This window comes from Triturus cristatus, chromosome 7, assembly GCF_964204655.1.
Source record: "Triturus cristatus chromosome 7, aTriCri1.1, whole genome shotgun sequence".
NCBI lineage: Eukaryota > Metazoa > Chordata > Amphibia > Caudata > Salamandridae > Triturus > Triturus cristatus.
In genome coordinates, this window is record NC_140590.1 from 405,535,957 (window position 1) to 405,560,080 (window position 24,124).

Below are 24,124 nucleotides of genomic sequence, written 5' to 3' on the forward strand. Positions count from 1 at the left end.
TGCAGGCTGTGTGTGTGTGCGCGGGGTGTAAGGGTGCAGTGTATGTCCTAAAGTGCTGTGAGTGGGTAATGTGTGAGAGCAGTGCATGTGGGGGCAGTGTGAGGATGGGTCAGTGTGTGTGGTTTGTGTGAGAGGGGGCAGTGTGTGTAGTCTGTGTGAGAGGGGGGCAGTGTGTGTAGTCTGTGTGAGAGGGGGGCAGTGTGTGTAGTCTGTGAGGGGGGCAGTGTGTGTGTGGTCTGTGTGAGGGGGGGGGGGGGAGTGTGTGTGGTCTGTGTGAGGGGGGGGAAGTGTGTGTGGTCTGTGTGAGGGGGGGGGAAGTGTGTGTGGTCTGTATGAGAAGGGAAGTGTGTGTGGTCTGTGAGGGGGGGGGAAGTGTGTGTGGTCTGTGTGAGGGGGCAGTGTGAGTGGTTTGTGTGGAGGGGGTAAGTGTGGGTGGTATGTGTGAGGGGGTAAGTGTGGGTGGTATGTGTGAGGGGGCAGTGTTTGTGGTCTGTGTGAGAAGGGGGGCAGTGTTGGTTAGTGACTTGTCAGTAAACTGTATTTCTATTTTCTTTAAAGGCTGTATTAGTACTGAAAAAAATACACAATCTGACACTGGCTCACGTAAATGACTGCAGTGCCTTGGAAGTAAACTGTATTGTTATTTATTTGAGGGTGAGGGGGTGCAGAGTGGGAGGGGGCTAATGTGTGTAGGACAGTGTGTGAGTTGGCATTTTGTGGGGTCTAATGTGTGTAAGGTAGTGTGTGAGGTGGCAGTTTGGGGGGTCTAATGTGTGTAGGGCATTGTGTGAGGCAAAACAGAATAAAAGGATAAAAGTGCTGTTTGTAGAGAGAGTGGGATTTTTTGTTTGTTTTGCATGAGAATGTAAGCAGGAAACTCAGACAAAAGCATACGTGTTTGGATGCGTAAAGCAGAACACAGGCTGGAAACTATTGAAGACTAGGGCAGACAGCAAAACACAGAGGCGAGACAGGATAAAAGTGCTGTTTGTGGAGAGAGTGATTTTTTTCGCTTAAGAATGTAAGAAGGAAAGGAAACAATGAACGTGTTTGGGTGCGTAAAGTTAAATAAAAAAACTTTGGGTGCGTAAAGTTAAATAAAAAAAACATTCAAAGTAAATAATTATAATAGACGCATGCAAAACTCATAGGCACAAGGTCAAGTAGTCAGTCACACAAAGCCCAAAAAAAAAAAAAATGCGAGAAAGAGAAGGTGGACGGAACTACATGGAAGGGAAGAGACGCGTGGGCGGAGAGGAGCCTGTGAGAACGCATGGCGGAGATCAAAGAAAAGGCGTGCGACCATATGGAGAGTGAGGGGGTGTGCAGCCTGGTGAGCTGAATGTGTGTGGCAACAGAGGGAGAGTGCGGCGCACAAAGTGTCTGCTAGAAAATGGAAGCTGTAAAGAATGCGCGTAGTTGTGGCAGGTGTTGACAATGAGCGTTATTGTGTTCACATGAACTGTACGCGATCCGCAGCTAGGTAGACTTTTCGGACTGCTTAATATAATCTCGCCTATCCATCCCTGCGGGATAGAATAGGCGAGACCTAAAAACCTCTACAAAGGCACACAAACAAAACGGTTTCATTTTGATGAACGCACATCGTCTTTTCAGATGGCTGTCCGTTGGTTGCGCGCCCAGCCCCATGCCTCGGTGTGTGTCCGAAAAAGCAAGGAAGCGGCAGTGCATACATGTTCTGCAGACCGCACATGTGCACCGTGGAAGTGTGTAAAAAGCAAGCAGCTGGGGAGGAGTACGAAAAGTCCCCGCCCAGGTTCTTTCAAACCCAAGCCTCTCTTTTTCTGAGGGTGCAAGTTCCTTTCCTCATATCAAAGGCGTAGTTACAGTAGTGCAGCAGGTGCAGTGGCACCCAAGTCGGGGACGAAACTCACTTATCCCAAATTAATTGCTGTTTATTGAAAAACACAGGCCCTGGGAACGAACCCGTGATATATTATGGCCTTGGCCACCCTTGCTCCGCCGCGGCCTCTTCTCTGTGTGCCTGCATTGGACCGTATCTTCAACCACACCCTCTCCAGCCGGAATCAGAGGTTGGGGCTGCTGTCTGTGCCCTCGCTGTGCTGCCTGAGAACCGGTGGCGTTTGGCTGAACCCTCGGCACATGGGATCACACAGGGTCAGCCTGGTGTCCACACACTGCTCCGGCCGCCACTCCTCATCATGCCCACGTGTTAATATGGGAAGTGTATTGCACCCCCGGGGGAGGGTCAGTAGTTCTGTGGTACGTTCGCCGCCTCAACCAGACTACACACACTGAATGCCACAGCGAGTACAAGGCCAGTGCCCTGCGTAGGCAGCTACCCCCTCGTGAATTAACACACAGATCGGATGCGGTGGGGGATGCGGGATCCGCCTAGTGATAAACATTGATGAAGCACCACTTTAATTTGTGCGCCTAAATGCAGAGCTTTCAGCACAGCGGTCGATGCTATGCGCTTTCAGCATGCTATAGATCGCTTGTCTGGTGAACCAGGGAGCACACGTAAGCTCTGTTAAACTGGAAACCGCGACATGCTTTAGGGAAGTGGGAATTAAAGATTCCAGCGATAAATTGCGCTTTAGGGCCGCGTGGAAGGCTTTGGCGGAATATGGGTAAAGAGCCTTTCTTTAAGGCAGCAGTGGCAGGGCTCGCGGCGCTTCATGGCAAAGGGAATGTATACGGACCCTAGAGCTAGGTGAGAAGAGCAGCGTTCGCAGGAGGGGGCATGTGGATACTCACTATTTGACACACTTGAAAGGGTAAGGTGAAAAAGCAGATGAAATGTGCATTTTATGTATAGCTTCTAGGTACCATGGAGTCGGCATCTCTAAACTTAAAGACATCTACAATGCATCCCATGGGTTGCCCTGAAAGAACTCCGATTTAATTTTTTTAAATAGAAGTTTACTCAAAAGTGACCCACATTCAACTGCGACTAGGAATCATTCACTGGCGTTTCCACAAAATCATCTTCATCCAGAGCATGGGGATCTCTCATCTTTAAGGGGCCATGTGTTTAAACACATGGCCCGATAAAGATAAGAGAACGTTTACGACAGGAGGAAAGCAGGCGAGCCCGTCCAAGTGGGCCGTCTGAAAAAGCCAAAGGGAGGCAACATGGAAAGCTCTTTTCCAATGGCTAGCCACCGTTTAGCATAAACGGTGACGCCAGCCAATGGAAAAGAGGGGCAGGGTTTAACCCCTTGTGCGCTTACTGAAACTCCTCAAAATCAATCTTGCCGAGCGAGCTGCCCATGTGCGCAGCAATGCTAGCCGAGACCTAAAAAAGACTCACTGTGAAACAACCTAAGCAAAAGGGCCAGTCCTCATGGGAGGTTACAAATAAAGACAAGGCTATACTAAGGAGGGACTAACAAGCCTATTAACGAATCAGAAGCCAGCATTTACGAAGGGCAATGACACAAGCAAATGACAAATATGAGAGGAGAGTGGGAGGGGCTTCAATTCCATACTCCAATACAGAAAGTCGCGTAGAGCAGCGCATGCGCACTGACGCTAGGCTCGACCTAAAGAAATATACAGCACTATCTGCAAAGCTCCTTTTAGCGCAGGACGGATGCACAACAATAGACAACATGTAGACATGTTCACAGCTGCTGCCTAGGGAGTGGCTAAGTGGGGCACTTTGGCTTATGGCTCCACATCCCTTCTCCTTTCATCTGTACGAAAACTACCAATATAAGTTTTCTGAATTTTTTTTCTCACAACTCCTTTTTAAAAAAAAAATAAGCATTGGTAAAGCCAATAGGTCTGGCCAAGTCATAAATCTACTCTCTGGCGAAGAAATTATTCAGACAAATAAGAATGGCACAGGGCTTGTCTTCAGTTTGACCGGGCTTCTGCTTGAACGGAAAAGGATGCGCACGCTGAACCTCGATCTGCCAGTCCCACTGCTTGACCTCAGGAAATGCTTCCGTGAACAACTCTGAGATGAACAGCCTGGTGTCTGATCCTTCCACTCCTTCTGGAACACCAAGAACTCGAACGTTATTCCGACACAATCTATTTTCGAGATCTGTAAGCTTCCAGACAATGTCCTCTCTTTGCACCTTAAGACTCTCTGTGATGCCCCTCTGTGCAGCCATATCGTCCTCCAACGTAGAGATTCGCTCCTCTACCACTCCCATTCTAGAAGCAATATCCAAGCAGGTCTTAGCAACCACTGGCCAGACCGGACAGGAAAAGATCTGCAAAGGGATGCCAATTTTTTGTACGGACCGACTTATGCCCAGCCACTGTTGAGCGGAGATGGCATCTCCGTCAACTAATTGCTCAATTCCAGTCGAAGGGGGCCCAGGCTTTCTTGCTCTATCCTTCTAAGCTTAAAAAAATCCATCAGGGCCAAGTAAAAATTTTCATGTCGGAAGTTAAAGCTAAGGACTATCTGAATTCACTCAGAGAGAACCAGGATATAGATAGGCGCACAGTAACCTGCCCCCTTATGATTATTTTTGTTGTAAGGGGATCTCGAACTGTTGCAGCATTTATTGAGGGGGCGAGCCTGCTAGGGGTGGGGGAGGAGGGCATTCTTTCTGTGTTTTCTTATGATCTACTTTTTAATTTGCCGCCTCTGCACACCTCGGGTGGCCGCCCCAAACTTGGCTAGAGGTACAGGGTCAGGGTCGGGAGCTTGTGGGTCTTAACCAGCTCCCCCATCACAAGGACTTTGGTCCCGTTGCCTTTTGTGGGGGCTGGTAGGGCAGTGGGGTGCTTTAGGGGTGGGTTTCGGGGCGTTTTTGGCTGCGGTGGGGGGGAAAGGGAAGGAGGGTGGGGGGGTGGAACAAAAGGTTAAAAAAAAAAAGCTTGCGCTAAATTTGCAATGGTGGTCTCAATGTAGACAACTGTTTTTTTTCCCCCCCATTTAAGAAATGTACACTATATAGACATATTCTAAGAGTATATCAGCAAATTGATGGTGCAAACTAAGGTCCACATAGTATCCTGGAATATCTGTGGGCTGAACGATGGGGAAAAAAAGGGCATTATTTTTTAGAATAGTTCAGGCTTTGCATATAGACATGATTTGTTTACAGGAAACTCATGTTGCATGGAAGGACCGTGGCTTTTTGCATATACCAGGATTTGATTTAGTGGGTTGTTCACAGCAGACATCCAAGATTAGGGGGATAGCAATTCTTTTGCGGCACGGGGTTGGCTCTTGCAGGAAGACTAGTCAGGACAATGTGGGGAGGTGGGCTATTTCAGAGGTAGTTGTAAATGATAGGACAATCTGCACTGTTTATGGCCCAAATTCAGACGATCCTGAAGTACTGCATCATTTGAATGTCGAGTTAGCACTATATTCTCATCCTATATTGTTGTGTGGCGACTTGAATATTAATCTACCTGCTAACTTTCACTTATCCACGGATCAACCTTATGTGGGCAAGAAGCCTAGAGTTTTCAGGGCGTTGCGGGCTCTGGCTCAAGAACATCTCTTGATTGATTCTTGGTATTGCCACAATCGTTTGCAGGATGGATTCACATACTATTCGGCACCGCATAACAAAATGGCTCGCCTCGATTATTTTCTTCTATCTGAACAGTTAATGTAAATGTACAGATATTTATATAGCGCAAATCACCAACCGGTCTCTAAGCGCTTGCTTAGGGAACCCGTCCTGGTATTCCCCTGTGAGATAACCCAGCAGGGCATCCACAAGGTGAAAGCCAGGCATCCCGCCGCGAGGGGCCATTGTGGAGATAAAGCAAGCTATTGCCCAGAGTCGCAGAGTGTGAACCCATGAATCGAGTATGCACTGGAGCGAGAATTATCGAGTCCATGGACAATTTATGGACTCAAGACCCAGCCGAGCCGGGAATTGAACCCTGGTCCCGGGCTGACCTCTGCTTCCAGGTCTGCCTACTCTAACCAGTGAGCCACACTTCTCCACAGCATCTTCCGTCTTAGTCTACCCTAGAGTACTTTCTGACCATAACCCTCTGATCGTTGAATGCTCTATCCCCCACATACCTCCGAGTATAAGGGTATGGACATTTGAGCGGAAACTTTTGTTAGAACAACCCTATTTAGATCATATTAGGAAGTGGATGGAGGAATTCTTTAATTTTAATATTGGGTCAGCTTCTGATTTGCTGGTTTGGGATACATTCAAGGCTGCTCTGAGAGGTGAAACGAAGAGATTTTCATTCTATCGGCGAAAATCTGCTAATCAGCAAGTAATCCAACGCTTGGCTGAACTTAGCAAAGCCGAGATATCATTAATCGATGCAGTCAAAGAGGGACGGGACACCAACTATAGTCAGGCAATAATTGCTAAAATCAGGTCATCCTTGCTGGAGTTTTTTGGTCAGGATCTTGCTGCTAAATTTCTGCAATATCGTTCTGAGATGTTTGAGCTGGGGGAACAGTCGGGCAGGGTTCTGGCCAAGCGACTCCAGCAGAAGAGCCTGGCTAACGGTGTCCCTAGGATATGCAATGCCCAGGGTCAGGTTCTGGAAACACCTGAAGGAGTCCTAGGGGTATTTCATCATTTTTATAGTAATCTGTATAACAAGGATAGTACGGAGGGTCCGGACTTGGCCCAACAGGCGGCATTTTACCTGTCAGGCATTGCAACGGCTCAACTCTCGGAACAGCAGAATTAAATCCTTGCTGCTCCTATAGAGTGGGAAGAGGTTGATCTTGCAATTAAATCTCTGGCCAATGGTAAAGCAGCCGGCCTGGATGCCGTTCCGATGTAATTTTATAAAAATAATTCGCAGGAGATCCGTCAGGTTTTTCAACCAGTTCTTAGAGCAGCACAAGAAGGTTCGATACCTGAATCCTGGTGTTACACTAACATCATTCTCTTTAGGAAAAAGGGCAAACCAGAGTTGGACCCATCTTCCTTTCGGCCAATATCACTTATTAAGTCGGATAATAAAATATTTTCAAAGATCCTAGCATCTAGACGGTCAGCTGTAATCACCCCTTTGGTATCGCTGCATCAGCATGGCTTTATCCCCGAGAGAGATACAGCTAATCATATTTCTCGTTTAGTTGCATTACTGGACTGGGCTCAGGCCACTGAGTCATCTGTCGGGGCGATCCTGCTGGACGCCGAGAAGGCGTTCAACAGGGTCTCCTGGGCCTTCCTATGGGCGGTAATGAAGTGGAAGGGTTTTAGCCCGGATTATATATTAGCAGTTCAATCTTTATACATCTCTCCTAAAGCAATAGTTTCAGTATCTGGGCTGTCTTCAAAACCATTTAGTATAAGCAGGGGGACTCGGCAAGGCTCCCCCTGCTTTTTGCCTTGTATATTGAACCTTTTATAAGTTCAATAGAGAGCGACCAGGGTATCTTACCAGTTAGGGCCAATTCTACTGACTATAAAGGTGTTGGCTTACGCGGACAATATTGTAGTTTTAACTACGGAGGTGGCGTCTGCATTTCCTGCAATAAAAATTTTAGCAGATCAATTTGGCCAGCTTTCTGGCTATAAACTTAATACATCTAAAACTCAGGTAGCCCAATCTGCAACTATGCCCCCTTCAGACGCCCCGATAGTTCAGACTGCTATGTATTTGGGGGTTAATAACACTTCACAGGTAGATCTTATTCCAGATCTGAATACCTTACCTGTAATTAACTCAGTCAATTTAACACTAACACGACTGGATAATTTACATCTGTCTCTGTATGGTAGGTGTAACGTCCTTAAAATGCTAATTCTTCCTAAATTCCTATACTTGTTTCGGACCCTCCCTCTGGAATTCTCCCAATCAAGCCTAGCCAAAGTAGACAGTATATCCAACAGGTTTCTCTGGGGTTACCATCGGCCGCGCAGGCCGGCAAAGTGGATGCGTCTACCCCGGCAAAGGGGTGGTTGGGCAGTTCCCAACCTTTTATTTTATTTTTGGTCCTCCATAATTCAATATTTTGGACTACCACGGTTTGGAGATACTGCTGGGCCTCTTTTACCGTGCAGGCCCTCAATTTTTGAAGTAGGACTTGGTGAAAATGCAAGGGGGATTTTATTACGAGTACTGGAACCTAGCTATTACAAGAAAACCAAGTTTAAAGGTAGCTTGGTCCATGTTTTCAGTATGGCGTAAGGTTCGTCGAAAATGGGCGGTTCCCAATCTGAACTATTATACGCCGTTTTCAGCTTGGTCACTACCCTCTCCTCTAAATTAGTGATCTGTGGGCTCGAAAGCAGTATGTTGCATGAAAGATCTCGGTATACCTCTGCTTTTGTGTTAATTGCAATGGCTATGATTCGTCTATGTATAGCTTCAGACTGGATCAGCCCCGAGGTTCCTACGTTTTTTAATTGGAGAGCAAGGATGCTGGCCTTGCATAACATGGAGACTGCAGTGTGGGTAAGATGGGGCAGACGGAGACGCGACCTGGGTAAAAAAGATTTTGGCCCCATTCGAAGATTGGTTAGCCCAATAGGGGAAATAGCCAGGGAAGGGGAAAGACTGATACCATTTTCTCTCCCTTTTTATTTATCTTCCTCTCTTTTTTGTATGCTCAGCCCTGTAATCATTGTCTGTTTTTCAGTAATGTAAATAATTGCTTGCCTTCTCCATCATTAATGCTTTAATCTTAACTTTATATCGCCACCATGCTAAGTGTAAACCGTCTCATCTTATATATGTAAACAAGCTTTATTTAAATCTAAAATAAGTAAAAAATAAAAAAAAAATAAAAAAAAAGGAAAAGCCAATAGGTTTGACTTCCATTCAGAATTCTGAGCAGAACATTTAAAAGCAGTCTACTGCAGCGGAAAACAAATTTAGGCAAAGCAAACAGGTTCCCCTTTATGAGTGCAGATCTGTTGGCTGTTCCAATGTTTGACTGAAAAGTACTGTTTAAATGTAAAAAAAAAATAAAAAAAATAAAAAAAAAAAAAAAGGTAAATCCTCGAGAAAAGGCAAGCATATATTATAGTATCTCAAAACTGTACATTGAATCCAATTTTTAAAAGTGCCATGGTCTATTTTTCAAATACTTTTCACTCTGGAAACACTAAACAGGATTGAAAAACAAACAGGAAGTGTCAGGATGTATAGGGAAATGCTTGTCATGGCCAATTTACTATTCACAGAATTCAACCAGTTGGTTCTATGCAGTAGCCCAGTGAACAGATTCATGGCACTTCAGGAGAAGTGTACACTTTTTTCAGGCACAACCCGAGTGTGTGCAGTACATGGCTGGTTCTTCCCCCCCAGCACCTTGAAAGCCTCTGTGTGCCAAAGCTTGTGTTTTCAAACAACGTGTGGAATGCAGGTAATAAAACTAACAACGAACTCTACAAGTCTGCTGGAGCCAGACAGCAGAAAGAATTGTTGCTGTGCTTTCAAAGACAAGTTTGGAGGGGTGGGAAGCAAGACAGCGGGGGGGGGGGTGTGGGGTGGGGTGTGGATTGGAGGGAGGTGGTTCAGCACACGATGCAGAGAGCTTGAAAATGCATACACGCTCGTGAAGTGTTGACAAACATCAAAATATACAGAGTCCTCTAAATGGAAGCGGTGGAAAGATGTCAGATGTAAACATCACCCAAATCTAGGTACACTGCAGAGGAAGTCAGCATTCTAGCATATTGGAATATTGGCGACTGGACTTTCATGGCGGGGGCAGGGACAGGAAGTAAGGGCACACAAGAACGGCTGAGGACCAAGACCCACATATCGACAGATATGTCTGGATTTACTAGCGTTTGCAGAAATAAAGTAACCTACTCAAGCACCAGCTCCTGTCAGTCACTGTCCACCCGCTCAATCCCAAGGCCTGGCGGGAACATACCACAAGTCAGCTAACTAAATGGATCACAAAGAGGCTCCAGGGAAGGTACAAACACAAAAAGAGGAAGGCAAACCATCAAATAGCAAGCAGTCTCTCACGCAGATAGCGTGCGCTATCTAGGAGGCGAGAATTAAAAGCAATTACATTAATTATACAATTGATGTATTTCGAGAGAAATAATTTAAACGTGTTATGACTCAGTGTACTTTTAAGATGTAAAAAAGTCTCACGCTCTTCAAAGCAACCACTTCTATGAGGATGACTGAAGCTTTAAACAACCAATAGGATTGAGTGAGCGAGTAATACTCCTCTGGATAGAGCAAACGCCAACACTATTTTACAGAAGTGGTAACAAAAATCAGTCAGGCAGACGAAAAAGGACATTTCCCCTTCCCACGGGCCTGTGCCGGTTGGGGAACATGCGCTCAAAGTTCACAATTAACGCACCACTGCCAGTTGTGATTTCGCAAATTCTAATCCAGCATAAAAAAAACTCACTTAACCATTCCTGCATAGTTCTTTCTTGTATTTCTTTTAGAGTCAATTTGAATCATTGCATTACACAATTACCGGTATGGGAATATAACACCCTTAATTACGCTGTGGTGAAAACAATATTAGAAATGATTCTTTAAGTGCTCGATTCACGCCACACGGTTTGTGGTATTTAGGAGAAGGACACTTCTTTTACGCATTGTGATCTCAGCATTTTCACCATTCTCAATTGAAGCACGCTAGCGGTCCTCGGCAGCAGCAGGCTCCTATACCCCGGCCCTTCTTACGTTTGCGTTGTCTGTATGTTACTCCTGAATTTATTTGCGATTTATTCACCAGCATGTATCAGTTTGCAGGCAGAGTGGGCAGGGCCTAATGCAGACAGTGCGGACACCAACCCCGCTTCCACAGGCCCCGGACACAGAAGCAACGACAATAGATCTCGCCAAGGCGAAGCAACGCATGCGCTGCATTCGCAGGAGAGTCCTAAAAAGGGCACTTTTTTTTTTTTTTTTTTTTTAAACATGACGTAAAGATTCACCAAGCGGCGCCAAAGTAATTGGAAAAACAAACGCTTTTTCTATGGAAACTTTGGTCCTAACAAGAACTACCTACTGGCAACCGCAAGTAGGAGAGCGATATATTTTTATTACCTACTGGCAGTTGCCAGTAGGTAGTTATAGTTAGGACCTAGTTTCCATAGGAAAAGCATTTTTTCACTAGCCTATAACTTTGGCGTAATTTGACCAATCTTCATGAAAAGTTCCACAACAAAAAAAAGCATCAAAGTAGGTTGTGTGTGTCATGGAAAGTTTGGGAGTGATCCATGCAGTGGAGACCGAGAATTTGGGGCATAAAATAAGAGTGCGTTTGTAATGTTAATTCCCATAGGAACGCCTTGTAGAACCTACAGCCCGAACCGCTGGATGGAATTACACCAAATTTACAGAGAGGTAGATGTTATACCAATTGTGCTTTTTTGTTATTTTGTGCAAATCTGTTCAGTAGTTTTTGTGAAATTAGGTGCGAATATAGTGATATCTCTGGCCTCGGGTATTTCGTGGTGGTCATGGTTAAATCGAGATTATTCTGCAGTATATCGCGAATGCACACACCAACAAGAATGCTGTGGTTGGCGCAACGCAACCTGGATAGAAAGTTGCGCATGCCATTTTATTGACCAGGAACAGTTCCAGGGTCTGAATATTTCTCTCAAAGCTAACATAAGGGGTCTGGGTGGAGGTACTCTGACCCCATGTTTGAGAAATCACAGATCCACTCAGATAGTCACACACCCATACAGTCACTACACACCCACTCATAGACCCATTGAAAGTTTTATGCACCCAGTTACTGATACACTCAGACTCACGCAACCACTCCCAGTCCCACTCATGCACCCACTCCCAGAACCACTCAGGCACCCACACACTTACCATTCAGACACACACTTAGACACTGATAAATCCAGTCAGAAAGTCATATACTTACTTTCAAATGCACAAAGGCAGTCATACACCTACTCACAGATCAACTGAGGGACTCGTGCAACCAATCATAGACTCATTGAGACACTGATGCACCCAGTCATAGATGAACTGAGACAGTCACATAGTTCCTTACAGAACCATTGATAGACTGATGCACCGTCTCACAAATCCACTGAAATAATTATACAGTGATTGAGAGACTTAATGATACAGTGATGTATGCAGTCACAGGTTCCACTGAGAGGGTTATACACTGTGATACAGAGATATTAAGGAAGGTATAAATGCTAATATAGTCTTGTATATAGTAATGTGTTGGCTATAATCTTTTTTATAATTATAAGTTTTGTATGTGCTGTGGCTATTGAATTCCTGCTTTTGCTTTGTGGTTTCACAACGTATTTGGAGTGATCACGGCTACCGATATCGCGGCGCCCATCATCGCGAAAATGCAAAATGGTTTTCATACAAACTCTCAACAAAAATATGACTTTAAACATTGCAGTAAGAAACCCCTAAAGTCTAAAATACTGTAAAATGTGTGCACATATGTGTTTTACACCTCTTAAAAAAGGCGCAATTGTCACGGTTGCCGAAGTCCTCGCGACTTACGATGTCGCTGCGAACAAGGAAAATGCATTTTAGGTGTACTTTTTGCGACAAATATACACAAAGGGAAAAGTTACATCAATACCTTACTAAACAGATAGACTCAAACTTTATGTAAAATATGTCTATATATGTGTGTTTTACACTGTCAAAAACACACAGTATTCTCTGCATCTCCTTGGCAATCGAGATGTCGCGAAAACCATAAATATCTTGAAATAAAATGGATTAATGTACTTTATAAATAAATAGGTCACAAATATAACAATAAGAGGAGCACCTTGTGTATGTAATGTTCAATATCTAATTAAAGATTTAAAAAAATACAAGGACGTTAGAACTATAAAATATTTTTTTTTTTAAACAGAAATTCACTGAAAAAAAACAAAAGGTTACAGGGACGTTATAGTTAGGATGACCTTTCACTCATACAAAACCAGAGAAATTCAGCAGTTTTAGGTAAAACCTGTGACAAGTCTTCGCCACATTGACAGAATTTGCTAATCTGTTTCAGTAACTTTTGGTTCCATTTGTAAGTCTACAACTCTACGACCTTGATTATCTCATTATATTAAAAGATATCGGAAAATATGTTGCCCCATCCCACCAGTTTGTAATAAAAGCCATTCCAAGAGCTACTAGTTCTCAAACAGCATAATCTAATCTTCCCAGAATGTAGGTGGTGTGCCCAGTTGTGACCGGTCGAACAATGGCTGGAATATGTCCTGTGGGTCCATGTTACAGATGTGAGAAAAGTTTACAAATTGGTGATGTCTCTCTTTAATTAAAGTTTCTGTCTATATCTTTGTACTTTTCTTGCTAAGAGTGACACCAATTAAGGGTTCTGGGCAGACAAAGGAGGTGCAATGAAGGTGTGTTGTTTGTGCCAGTGAAAGGTACCATGCTCTGACGGTACTTGCTAATAGCTGATGCAGTATTGGCTGGTATTCAATAAGTGCAGCCTATTCATTTATGCACCATTACACCAGAGCACAGCTAAGTCGCTCTCTTCCCAGGCTTACACCCCTTTACAAAGTCTTGCGCATCACTACACTCATGCCATTCCTTTAAGCATTCGATGCAAAACAATGTTCACGGCTACACAGAGTACACTTCAGGTCAGCACGCTGTAGCTGGAGGGTGGCATTTGGCCCATATTTAACTTGGCACCCAGCGAGATAAGGTCAAAAGGTATACAGGGAACATGTTGTAAGAAATTGGGCTATTTGTTCAGAGAGGTGAGAGCCCTCTAAAGTAACCAGACAATCCTTGTGAGAGTGAATCACAAAAGTCTCAAAATATACCTATGCTTAAACCTCTGGTAGCTTGGAAAAAAAGCAGTCAGGCTTAAATTAGGGAAAACGTGTAAAGTAGCCATACAGCACTCAATCAGTAATAAAGCAAAAACACAACACGAAAAATCTCTAGAATAAGGCACCAAATAAAATGACACCAAAAAGACAACAACCCAATCAGCAGAACCAAAAATGTGTTTTTAAAAAAAAAAAAAGTTTTAGGTGAAAATATCGCGAAAAAGCACCACTCAGGAATATGCAGTTGCAACAGACCGGTGAAACGTTAAAGGTTCAGGCCTGTTGTGATGGAGCGAGGGTCAGATACAGGGACCAAGTTCATTCCACTGAACAGTTACTTTCTCATGTCCAAGTGTGGAGCTGCCATTCACGTTATTGAGGGCCGCAGGAGGTAGTAATCAGCATGAGGAGCAGGTCAAGCGTTGCGGAAGTCACTGTTTTAGCACAAACAGCTGGTCGATGTTGGAGTTTTTTTGTGGGCGTACGACGCAGGCTAACGCTGTCAGTGTCAAGAGCATGTGCAGTCGAGCTTTGCACTGGTGGTCGTTTTTTGGAGCGAAGAGTTGACTTCACAGGCACAAGAAGCCCAAACCTTCTCGATCATGACCTTGAGTACACTGATGCCAGCCAAGGATCCAGGACCCCTGCCTTGGGGAGCAGAGGTAATCAGAATTCACTCCAGCATCAGGTCTCAGGGAGATCCAGTTGGCGTTGGTCAGATGGGCAGTTGCAGGGGAGCCTTTGGAAGCCTGTTGTGTCCCTGTAGCTCAAATAGACCAGCCAACCGACCTCTGGAGTCACTTTTGGGAAGCCTGTTCCAGGTATCCTTCTTCAGACAGCAGGACAGTCCTTCTGAATCTTCCACAGGTCCACGAGTTTTCTGATGAGAGGTTCTGAAAGTACCACTTTTATAACTGGTACCAGCCTTTGAGTGGGGAAATTTCCTGGCCTTGCCCAACAAACTAATTATGGTCAGTACTTCCCCTAGGTTTAGCTCCAAATTGTCTATTGTGACATGGGCAGGCCTGGTGTGAGGTCCCATTGTGAGTTGCAGGAAGGGCCCTTTCAAATGCAATCAGGTGTGGGCACAACTCCTCCCCAGCCTTTATTTCTGGGAGCAATCGACAAAACACCACTGGAGAGCCATTCACAGTTGTGAGACCCTGAATACAGGCAGAAATTTCAACTTTGTAAAAGTACAAATGAAGAAAGTTGTGTTGCACTCCGGTGTAACTCAAACTAGTGTTCTGAATTAAGAACTAGTAAACTAATTTACAAAACTTTGTGTGCACTCAGAGGGGGCTCCGCCCTCTCCCCGAATGAGAATAACGAGTGTAACTAGAACAAATGCTGTAGACACCAAGTGGCATTTTCTTAATAGTGAATTAGAGTTTACCATTAACATCCATGTGTGTAAAAAGCATTTCTCTATCTGGTCCCAAACTGATATCACTTTTTAACCCCTTCGGTGCTCATGACGGAACGGTTCCGTCATGAGCCACGGTTGAGCTGTGCTCATGACGGAACCGTTCCGTCATGACCACGCCCGCGCAAGATTCCGTCAGCACAGCGGCGGAATCTGCGCAGCATGGAAGGGGTTAAGTGCAATAAGGTAACCCCATTTTTAGGTCTCGCCTGAGCCAGCGCACGCACTGTCTGCGAGACATTTATTAAGTGGGGTTTTCAAAGTGCTACCACACGCTTTTGCTGGCCTAGCGCTTTCGGTTACGCATGCATGCACGCGCGCAGCCGCCAGCTTTCAGCGCCCGGGGCGCCATCTGGAGCGCGATCACTTTCACTTCTGCTGTGCGCGCACCACTCGCGTGCTTACAGCAGTGCTTACATTCCTGCTGCTTTTCCTCAAGATTGCCTTCTACATTCCTGCTTCGTTGTTGCTGTTACGAAACAAATGCCCTTTTATGTGCTCCCCGCTCTCCCGCGATGGAGTGCCCTGCGTTCCCCACCCGGCGTTGCTCTGGAGAGTTTTGTTCCTCATTAGCAACAATCCTTATTTCCCTCTGCATGGTGGGAACGACAATTTTACATTTGTGAACTATCGCCTGATGGGAATACACCACTGGTTTCTGCCTGCCATGTGGGAGCGATTGCGTTGTGCTGTGAGACAGTGTCTGCATTTCTTCTATTTTTCTGCAGTTTGTACGTTTGCCATCGTTTTGCTGCATTTGACCTTGGTTTTATTTACTGCGCCATTAATGGCAGTTTAAACAGCTACTGTTATTTAAAATGCGGTACAACTTGGATGGCGCGCGTGCCGCATACCTTCTTTTGTCTCCAGCGTCATTTTGCATTCTTAGGACGTTCCTTGATCGACGTCAGCACCGTTGTGAGGCTACATTTGGTGTTTGTGCATGCCATTAGGCGGTATATCAGTAACGTCCCGCCATCTTCTTTGAGTGGAGTTTTTCATTTCTGTCAACCACCCTTGCCAACCACGTTTGTTTAGCTTGTGCTAATGCTGACGTTTTTGTCCATCTAGCGTCATGCCCCTCATTAATTTCCCGACATCCTCTTTTCAATCGGACACCATCCCCACTGCTGAATAGTTTTCATCTTTGCGACCGGCATTTCAGTGTGATTTTCAGTCTTCTTGCCGGTTAGTGAGTTTTAGCATCGTTTATTTTGAAGGCATGAAGAACGGGAGAACTATTTTTACAAATTTACTGTCTCCACAGTTTATTATCCGAGACGTTGTTACCGGAGTGACCTTCAGTACCCTCCTATGAGTTCATTACCAGACTCCTGCTTTTATTTTACGCTGCACCTAATCCTCTTCACTTTCATTTTGGATTACACATTGGTCCGTTTATTACGCAGCACCTTCTGGTTACTCCACGGGTGAGAGTTCCATCACCGGAGTTGCTTCTGTAACATTTATTCCAAAATGTGTTTTGTTTGCGCTGTATTTAATACCAATTATTTTTTTCTTAAGATTTTGCATTAATTTTATACGTTCTAACTGTATAAATGTTAATTGCCTTATCTCATATGATTGTCTATTCACCTAATTAGTTACAAGTCTGTACAAGTTATTGAATTTGTGTTATGCATAATTCTTGAATGTGTTTTTTTAGCTTTACCTTGTAGTGCAAATAATTTCCCTCTATTCATGAAATATTTTCAATGATATATTCAACTTTTGTATAATGTTAATTTCTTATGTTTATTGTTATGTTCTGACATGACTTTCCATACTTATTTCAAATCAGCTGTTCATATTTTCTTCATATTTTATGATGCATCAAATTTACTATGCTTATTTGTATGCACATAATTTAGCTGATTTTTTTCCATCATCTTCGCTTAAGATCTTACACTGTGTATTTCCTCACAGATTTTAATTTTAGAATATGTTTCATTTCATATAATTCTATGAAATTTCTTGTGCTAGGATGTCGACTCCTGCAATTTCATATTCATTTATTATGTTCAATCATGAATGTTTCACAGCGGTTCTGTGCACGGAACCCCTGTAATTGATATTTCTTCAAATGTTTTGCCAGACTCGGTTTTCAACTTTGCGCAAAGTTTCCATTCTTACATTTTCCTGGCAATTAAGGTTTTACCTTTAATTTATTCAGGATTGTTACTCCTGTTGGGTGTAGTTTTTTCCTCACCCTTCTTCTCACTTCCATGTGTTGGAGATCTCTTATGCTCTCCTGTTAGAGATTAATTTCCTTCCACTATTCAGGATTTACAAATTCCAGTTCACTATACACGGGACAGCCCATGCTGCTGCCGACTGCCTTTTCACATCTTCATTAACTATATAATAAACAGCCAGTGACACTGGAATAATACGATTCCGCAGCCGCTTCATTTTCTGCATACTTATGAATTTACTGCATGTGCCACATAATCCTTCATCTGCTGCGTGATCTGCTGGTTTTAACAACAAGCATTGGCATAGCCATTAGGTCTCGCCTTTGGGACCTTAGAAGTGTTTAACCATGCAGCAGTTAATGTTGTTACACCAAGGATATTGTGCTGCATAACTAAATACTTAGAAGGTCCCAAAAGCGAGACCTATTGGCTATGCCAATGCTTGTTGTGTATGGGAGAGATAGCCTTACAACAGGGAAAACCATCTTTAGGAGTTTTTCACTGTCATGACATGTACAATATAGGTACACATGACCTACTTTTAAAATACCATGCACCCTGTCCTAGGAGTGGTTATGGCCTACCTGGGGAGGGGGCGACTTATAAGTATTAACAAGCATTTGCAATGCAATAGGTCTTGCATTTACGTGAGTTTCAGTTATTGGCATTGTAAATGACAATGCCTTTTAATTATGCTTTAAAAACGAAAACATAAATAAAAGGCATTTTCATTTACAATGCCAGTAGCTCAAACACTCGTCAATGCGAGACACTTTCCATTGCAAAGGCTTCTTTTCACTCGCTTAGATTGCCGCTAAGCTCCGCCCCCTCATACGAGGGAGGGAGGGTGCCAAAAGAGGAGGCAAGCGCGGACTGGCTGAGGGGAGGCAGTGGGCAGTAAAGCCGCCAAAGCTGCTTCTGGTTCAGCGCTGAGTCCCTGAAACGGGTGCAACGCTTATTATGAAAGAAAGAAAAACAAGCATTTGCAATGCAATAGGTCTCGCATTTACACGAGTTTGAGCTATTCGCATTGTAAATTACAATGTCTTTTATTTATGTTTTGGTTTTTAAAACAAATAAAAAGCATTGTCATTTGCAATGCTAGTAGCTTAAACGCTCACAAATGCGAGACCTATTGCATTGCAAATGCTTGTTTTCTATGTTATTCACCTCATCCTCTCTTTTATTAGGTGGAGCTTGGATTGGTCTGTTATATCTCTTTTGTGGGCTTTGGCAAACCCACCGATTACCATTGGTTACTATCTGTGGCATTCAGAAATGCTGGCTTCTTATCGGTGCATTTCTGTAAAAGTCCCTCCTTTGTTTAGCTCTTTCCGGCGATTTTACTCGGACAGCATTTTAGTTGGCCATCACACAGTACAGCGAGTGATGGCCTCTCTTCCCTCCTCCCATCTGGCTATTGCAGGTTCTCCCCCCTCGGCTGTCAGGGAAGGAGCCATGCTGAGTAATGTGGCCGGCACGTGCAACGACCCTTGGAGCCCGCCATGAGGGTGGCTAAGGGTGTGGATTAAAAGCTTTGAACACCGTGAAGGAAGTGGCAAGTGCCAACGTGGGCCCACCTGTTAGAGATGCAGGGTGAAGGGTGTGAGTATCAGTATTTTGGAGAGGGGGGTGGGCGGTTAGAGGGAAGGCTAGGGCTGTGAATGCTGGCATCTTCCGAAAGGCCAGATATAAATCATCAACAGGAACACTCGCTACCAATGCTTCCCAAGGCCCGGGGCCAGAAGTGAGAAACATGCATTTTATTATCATGTGAACAGTGTCAGGACCATGTGTTTTTGCTCAGCTTTGAAGAGGAGAGTTTTTTCTTCCGAGTGCCATTTTGGAAGAGATTGAAATAACTGTAGATTCGGCCGTTTCATTTTAAAGTGGTGTTAGGATCTCGAGGCCTGACGTGAAAGCCTTTCACCAACAGCCGCAGCTAGGCAGAGTACAACCCTTCATCGCAGGGGCCACCTAACCCTTGTCTGTGCATTCCTGATTGTGGATATTGATGGCATGCCTTGGTGAACACATGGGCGATTTTGTAAATGTTGTTTCCTTTTACACCATAGCCACAAAAGATTGATCGATGCACTTTGTTGTCTTCAGTCTTTTCCACAGAATTAACGAACGTGCCTTCTCCTGTGATCCAGGATGAAATTGTGTGACGTAAAAATAGACAGGGTGGACCGGTGGAAGAAAAGCTTACCAATATAAGTCTACTATGAAAGAGTCAAACTTATAGTAACAAGCATTTGCAATGCAATAGGTCTCGCATTTACGCGAGTTGGATCTATTGGCATTGTAAATGACAATGCGTTAAAAAAAAAAAAAAAACATAAATAAAAGGCATTGTCATTTACACTGTAAATAGCTAAAACTCGCGTAAATGCGAGACCTGTTGCATTGCAAATGCTTGTTGGATGATGCTGGGCAGCCAACTTTTCTAAAAGGCAAAGGCAACAGGAAGCAAGTCCTGTTGGCTTTGCCAATGCATTTTGTTATCTCGTCCCTCCATAGTGTTTTCTTTTTCACACTCCCTCGCGTTTTTGTCTTTACATTCTGCAGTGGTCTCATTTTGCTTCACAATAGGTATACATTTTATTTCCATGATTCTTGTATGCCATTTATTATGCAAGGACCTCAGGTTCGAGCAGAGCATTAACATCGCAATGTTTCTAGGCGCTTGAATAATAAATAATAGGTGGCATTTTTAGCCAGCCTGGTGAGGCTCAATTAATCGATCTCAAAGCATGAAAGACTGAGTTAGTCCAACTAGTTGGAATTCATTTTGAGGATGACGTCTAGTGGTCTGCAGCAGGGGCATTGACCTCCGAGCTATGATGCTGCCTCAGTGTTCTGTCTTGTATCTGTACGGCAACACAACAGTGTGAGAGGCGGGAAGGAGGCCGGATTGGTGTCACTGTTTAGAACTGCTGGGGTTTCAGTGAAATGTAAACTCACACCATGGTGAGCTTCATTCCACAGCATGTACACGAGAGGTTCTGCAGGGCGGAGGAAAAAAGGACATTAAAGTCAGTATGCGCCTGGAGGCGAGGCGCTAGACCCTAGTGGGCACTATATTTCTACAGAGTAGCCGATGGAATCAGATCGGATAAAATCCGAAGGCTTTTCGACACGCCTCTGAAAGACAGGTAAGGGAGGGCAGGTCCGGTGCACGGCAAAAGGCCAGAAGAGCAGAGGAGTCATTCACGTGTCCAGCTCTGAATGACGAGTATCTGTTGAATGTAAAGCTACTGAAGGGGCAGAATCATCTTTCTGTCGGGCTGAAGCTTCTGGGCAGATTTTGAGAATTTTCTAGTCCAGAAGGGCCGGCCAAACATCGTCGCCGGACAAGCTTTACAGGGCTGGACAGAGTCAGTCACAATCCGAACTCTGAAAGGCCAGTAGGGTTTGCCAGATTAAATTGAATGAAGGTTGGAGAGTCCAGAAGAGATGGGTAAAGTCAGGGATATATTATCAAGGCTAGACATTAAAACGTAAAAATACTGCCGACAGACTGGTTTCTCTCAAAGGCCTTTATAAGTAAACCGTGTCGGGTACATGGCAGGTAACTAACACCGTACCCGGTTTTTTTTTACAAGAGATGAGACCGTGGGCGTGGACTAATATCCTGGCCTCCCTGTCAGCCCCTTCTTCCATTTCTAAACACTTTAACAACAAGTGCGGAACCCAAAAGTAAAAAAAATAGTAAATAAAATGAGTTACTAGAGCCTCTTCCGCCAGAAAGCAGATCCATATCTGGGCCGGGGAGGAGACCTGGGAGGTGGAGGGCTACATGCGCAGTAACTGAATCTTTTGCGTGTTCTGCGACTGCGGCTCGTGCACAGGGACGGCGGCGCATGCGGACTTCAAAAGCCGCCGTACTTTAATGAGTGCTGCATCGTGTAGCCAAGGCAAAAAAAGTAAAGCAGAAGTCCGGCGGGAGCCCACCCAGCCTTCGTGAATGCCGCATGGTTTCAGACGGGGCTCCTGTGAGCAAGACGGAGCCCCGCGTGGTGCTGCAGTGAGCCGCTGAAGACTCACGACCAGCCGGAGTCCCCACAAGAGCTGGTAAGTGGGGCATGCTGTACGTTTAAAGCGCGCCGCGCTTGGAGCGCACGTGTGCATTTAAAAAAAAAAAAAAAATTGCATGTTGTACATTTAAAGCGCGACGTGCTTGGAGCGCATTTAAAAAAAAAAATTACATGAGGCTGGTGAGGACGAAAGTGAAACTGCTTGCGAGGGAAGGGGGACAGGAGATGTGCACGCCGCGTGGCTGTAAGCGCGTACACCAACTCAAATCCGCCGAGAGCCTGCGCGTGCCCATCTCCTGTCCCCCTTCCGAGGGAAGTCAGCAACAATAGATCTCGCTGGCGACAGCGCTTCGCGTTGCGTTCGCCAGGCGAGACCTAAAAAAGGAGCGAGCGTTGGGCCCGCTTTAGGGACACCACAATCATTTTAAAAAACGCAAACCAACACTGTGTCCCTTAAACGGGCGCCACGCAAAGTATTACAGTAAAAAAAAAAAAATGCAATTGAACACAGTGTCCCTGAAGCAAGACTGCGCTCAGCATGCAGATACAAAAAAAAGCAGCTGTCATTGTCCCCTGTGTCAATAAATAAATGAAATCGTGCTCAGCCATTTATAAGGCAGACCTGTAACAAGCCAAGTAAAAGGTCCAATAGTTATGGATGGTAACTAAAGGAGACAAGGCGGTACCAAGGACGAACTAACAAGCCTTTCTACGAACCAGAAGCCAGCATTTAAGAGGCACAATGACATAAGCAAATGAAAAATATGGGCAGAGAGTTGGCGGGACTTCCACTAGGATCAACCTAAAAAGGAAGGTTTAGTCATGGCAAATTGATTATTTTGCCAAGTAAAAACTGCAGTTTAAAAGTGCACTGCAGCCTGTACTGGCAGGCCAGAGACATGTTTTACAGAGCAACTTCAGTAGGCGACACAATGAATGCTGCAGCGCACAATATGGCATTTAATTAACAGGCCCTGGGAATATGTTGTACCATTAACTAGGCACTTATAAATAAATTAAATGTACCACTCTCCTGTGGGCCAATTTTACCATGTTTTCAGAAGACAACACAAGCATGTTACCACTGTCCAGCAACAAAAAAAGTAAAGTCCGAAAAGCCAACAAAAGTGGGTTCATTAAAGGACAGCACAAATCTGGGATGACCCTCCAGAAAGGACCAGGTCCAACACATTCGATGGGCGATTGCTTTTATCACACTCTATACAGGAGGAGGATATGTCCGCTTACTGGAATAGTTATTTATTTCCACATTTATCGAGAGGTCTTGAGTAGAGCTGCTGTCCTCACCTCACCAAAAGGAAAAGATGACCACAGAACTCAGTTAAAGCAGTCAGGAGTTTTATAGCACCATAAAACTCACGTGTGGTGTCCCTTGGCCCAGCCCACTCCTTACGGATCACAATAAAACCTCTAAATCAGTTATATACTACATCAGTCAGAATCCAGCGAGGTTCACCTACAAATTAAAACTCACTCGTTAACACTGTTCAACGCTCTACGCCCAACACACATACCACTACTTTTTAACTCATACAGTAGTTTAGAGAGCATTAATTTTTACTGTTAATCTTTCAACTAGTTTTCATGTCTCACCACTAGCGAAAGTGTGTCAAACTATCACACGTGAATGATGCAAATCTCTCACATAGGAACACTACAAACATAGAAATGTCATATATAACGATACTGAAAACATGTCAGCTACATCTAAAACCTTCAGTAAATTCAGACCTGTTGCCCTAGCTTGAAGTATGCCTCCTCTTCTACGAAATCAAATAAGTCATAAAACATTTCCATTTTAGTCATGAAAATAACTATTAACGTAAGCTACTACTACCCAATAACTATAAGTGTAGCCTCATCTGACCACACCTTCTACTCCTCCCCCGTAATCTTGGGCTCTTCCTTAAAAAATCAGCACAAGTAAACTACGTTCCCTAGCGTGCAAACCCTTCGAGGGAGCTCCACTTGACTTCTGTCCCGCATTTCTCCCCTACCTGATCCGTCCTTGGATATCTCAGGTCCCAAACATGTCGTGCACACTGTATGCAAGCAGGGCAGTAGGCGCGGCTGCTGCGGGTGGCCCTTACACACGCCGCAGCTCTCCAACAACTGCAGGTCGGGGCCCTCGGAGCGCCTCTCCCTGGGGGACCCTGCCGAAGCTGTCTGTGCCATGCTTCCTGCTAAGTCCGCGTTGCACCCGCCTCTGTCTTGAGTTTGCTAGGGATCCCCTTAATACTGTCTGGGGAATGGCGGGAAAGAACAAAAGATCTGCAGCTTAACGGTTACAGCAACGCGTTGTACCCGCAGGACACTAGGAGGAGAGGTCCTGCGCATGCGCTTACAGATACCTGATGCGCGTTACCCAACGCGACAGCGAGCGCAATATCGCGTTAAAAACGAAAGGGACAACGCGTTCGGTCTCCAGAAACTGTCCAATCACCGACGCGGAATGGGCGTGTCCCGTGGTTTTGTCAAAGAGTTTTCCTAATGGGAGGTGGAAGTAGAATGAGCATGACCCCTATATCGCGCGTGCGCTGTACGGCTCATAACAGAGTTTTACAAAACAACTAGAGTGCTAACTTAGAAATAAAGTGTGGCAGCAGTGGGCGACCTGCTGCTGTATAGGCACTTCACTTATTTACATGGAGCAGGCCTACTCTGTAAAGTTTGTAAGTGAAAATTATGTCATTGCTATTTTTTCTTCTTTTTAAACAAGGCACTTTTCACTTTGTGTCCTTTAATATTGCAAGT

The 24,124-nt window shown here is 44.7% G+C and overlaps 1 protein-coding gene across 1 annotated transcript in view; it reads right to left on the minus strand.

Moving 5' to 3' along the window:
- The window catches only part of TRIM28 (tripartite motif containing 28), a 563,778-nt gene extending 539,946 nt beyond the window's left edge, over positions 1–23,832 (minus strand). The window contains exon 1 of the mRNA XM_085616663.1: positions 23,368–23,832. Coding sequence (XP_085472789.1) covers positions 23,368–23,545 — 178 coding nt within the window. The 5' untranslated portion in view covers positions 23,546–23,832. The remainder of the gene's footprint in view (positions 1–23,367) is intronic.
- Between the last annotated feature and the right edge of the window lie 292 nt (positions 23,833–24,124).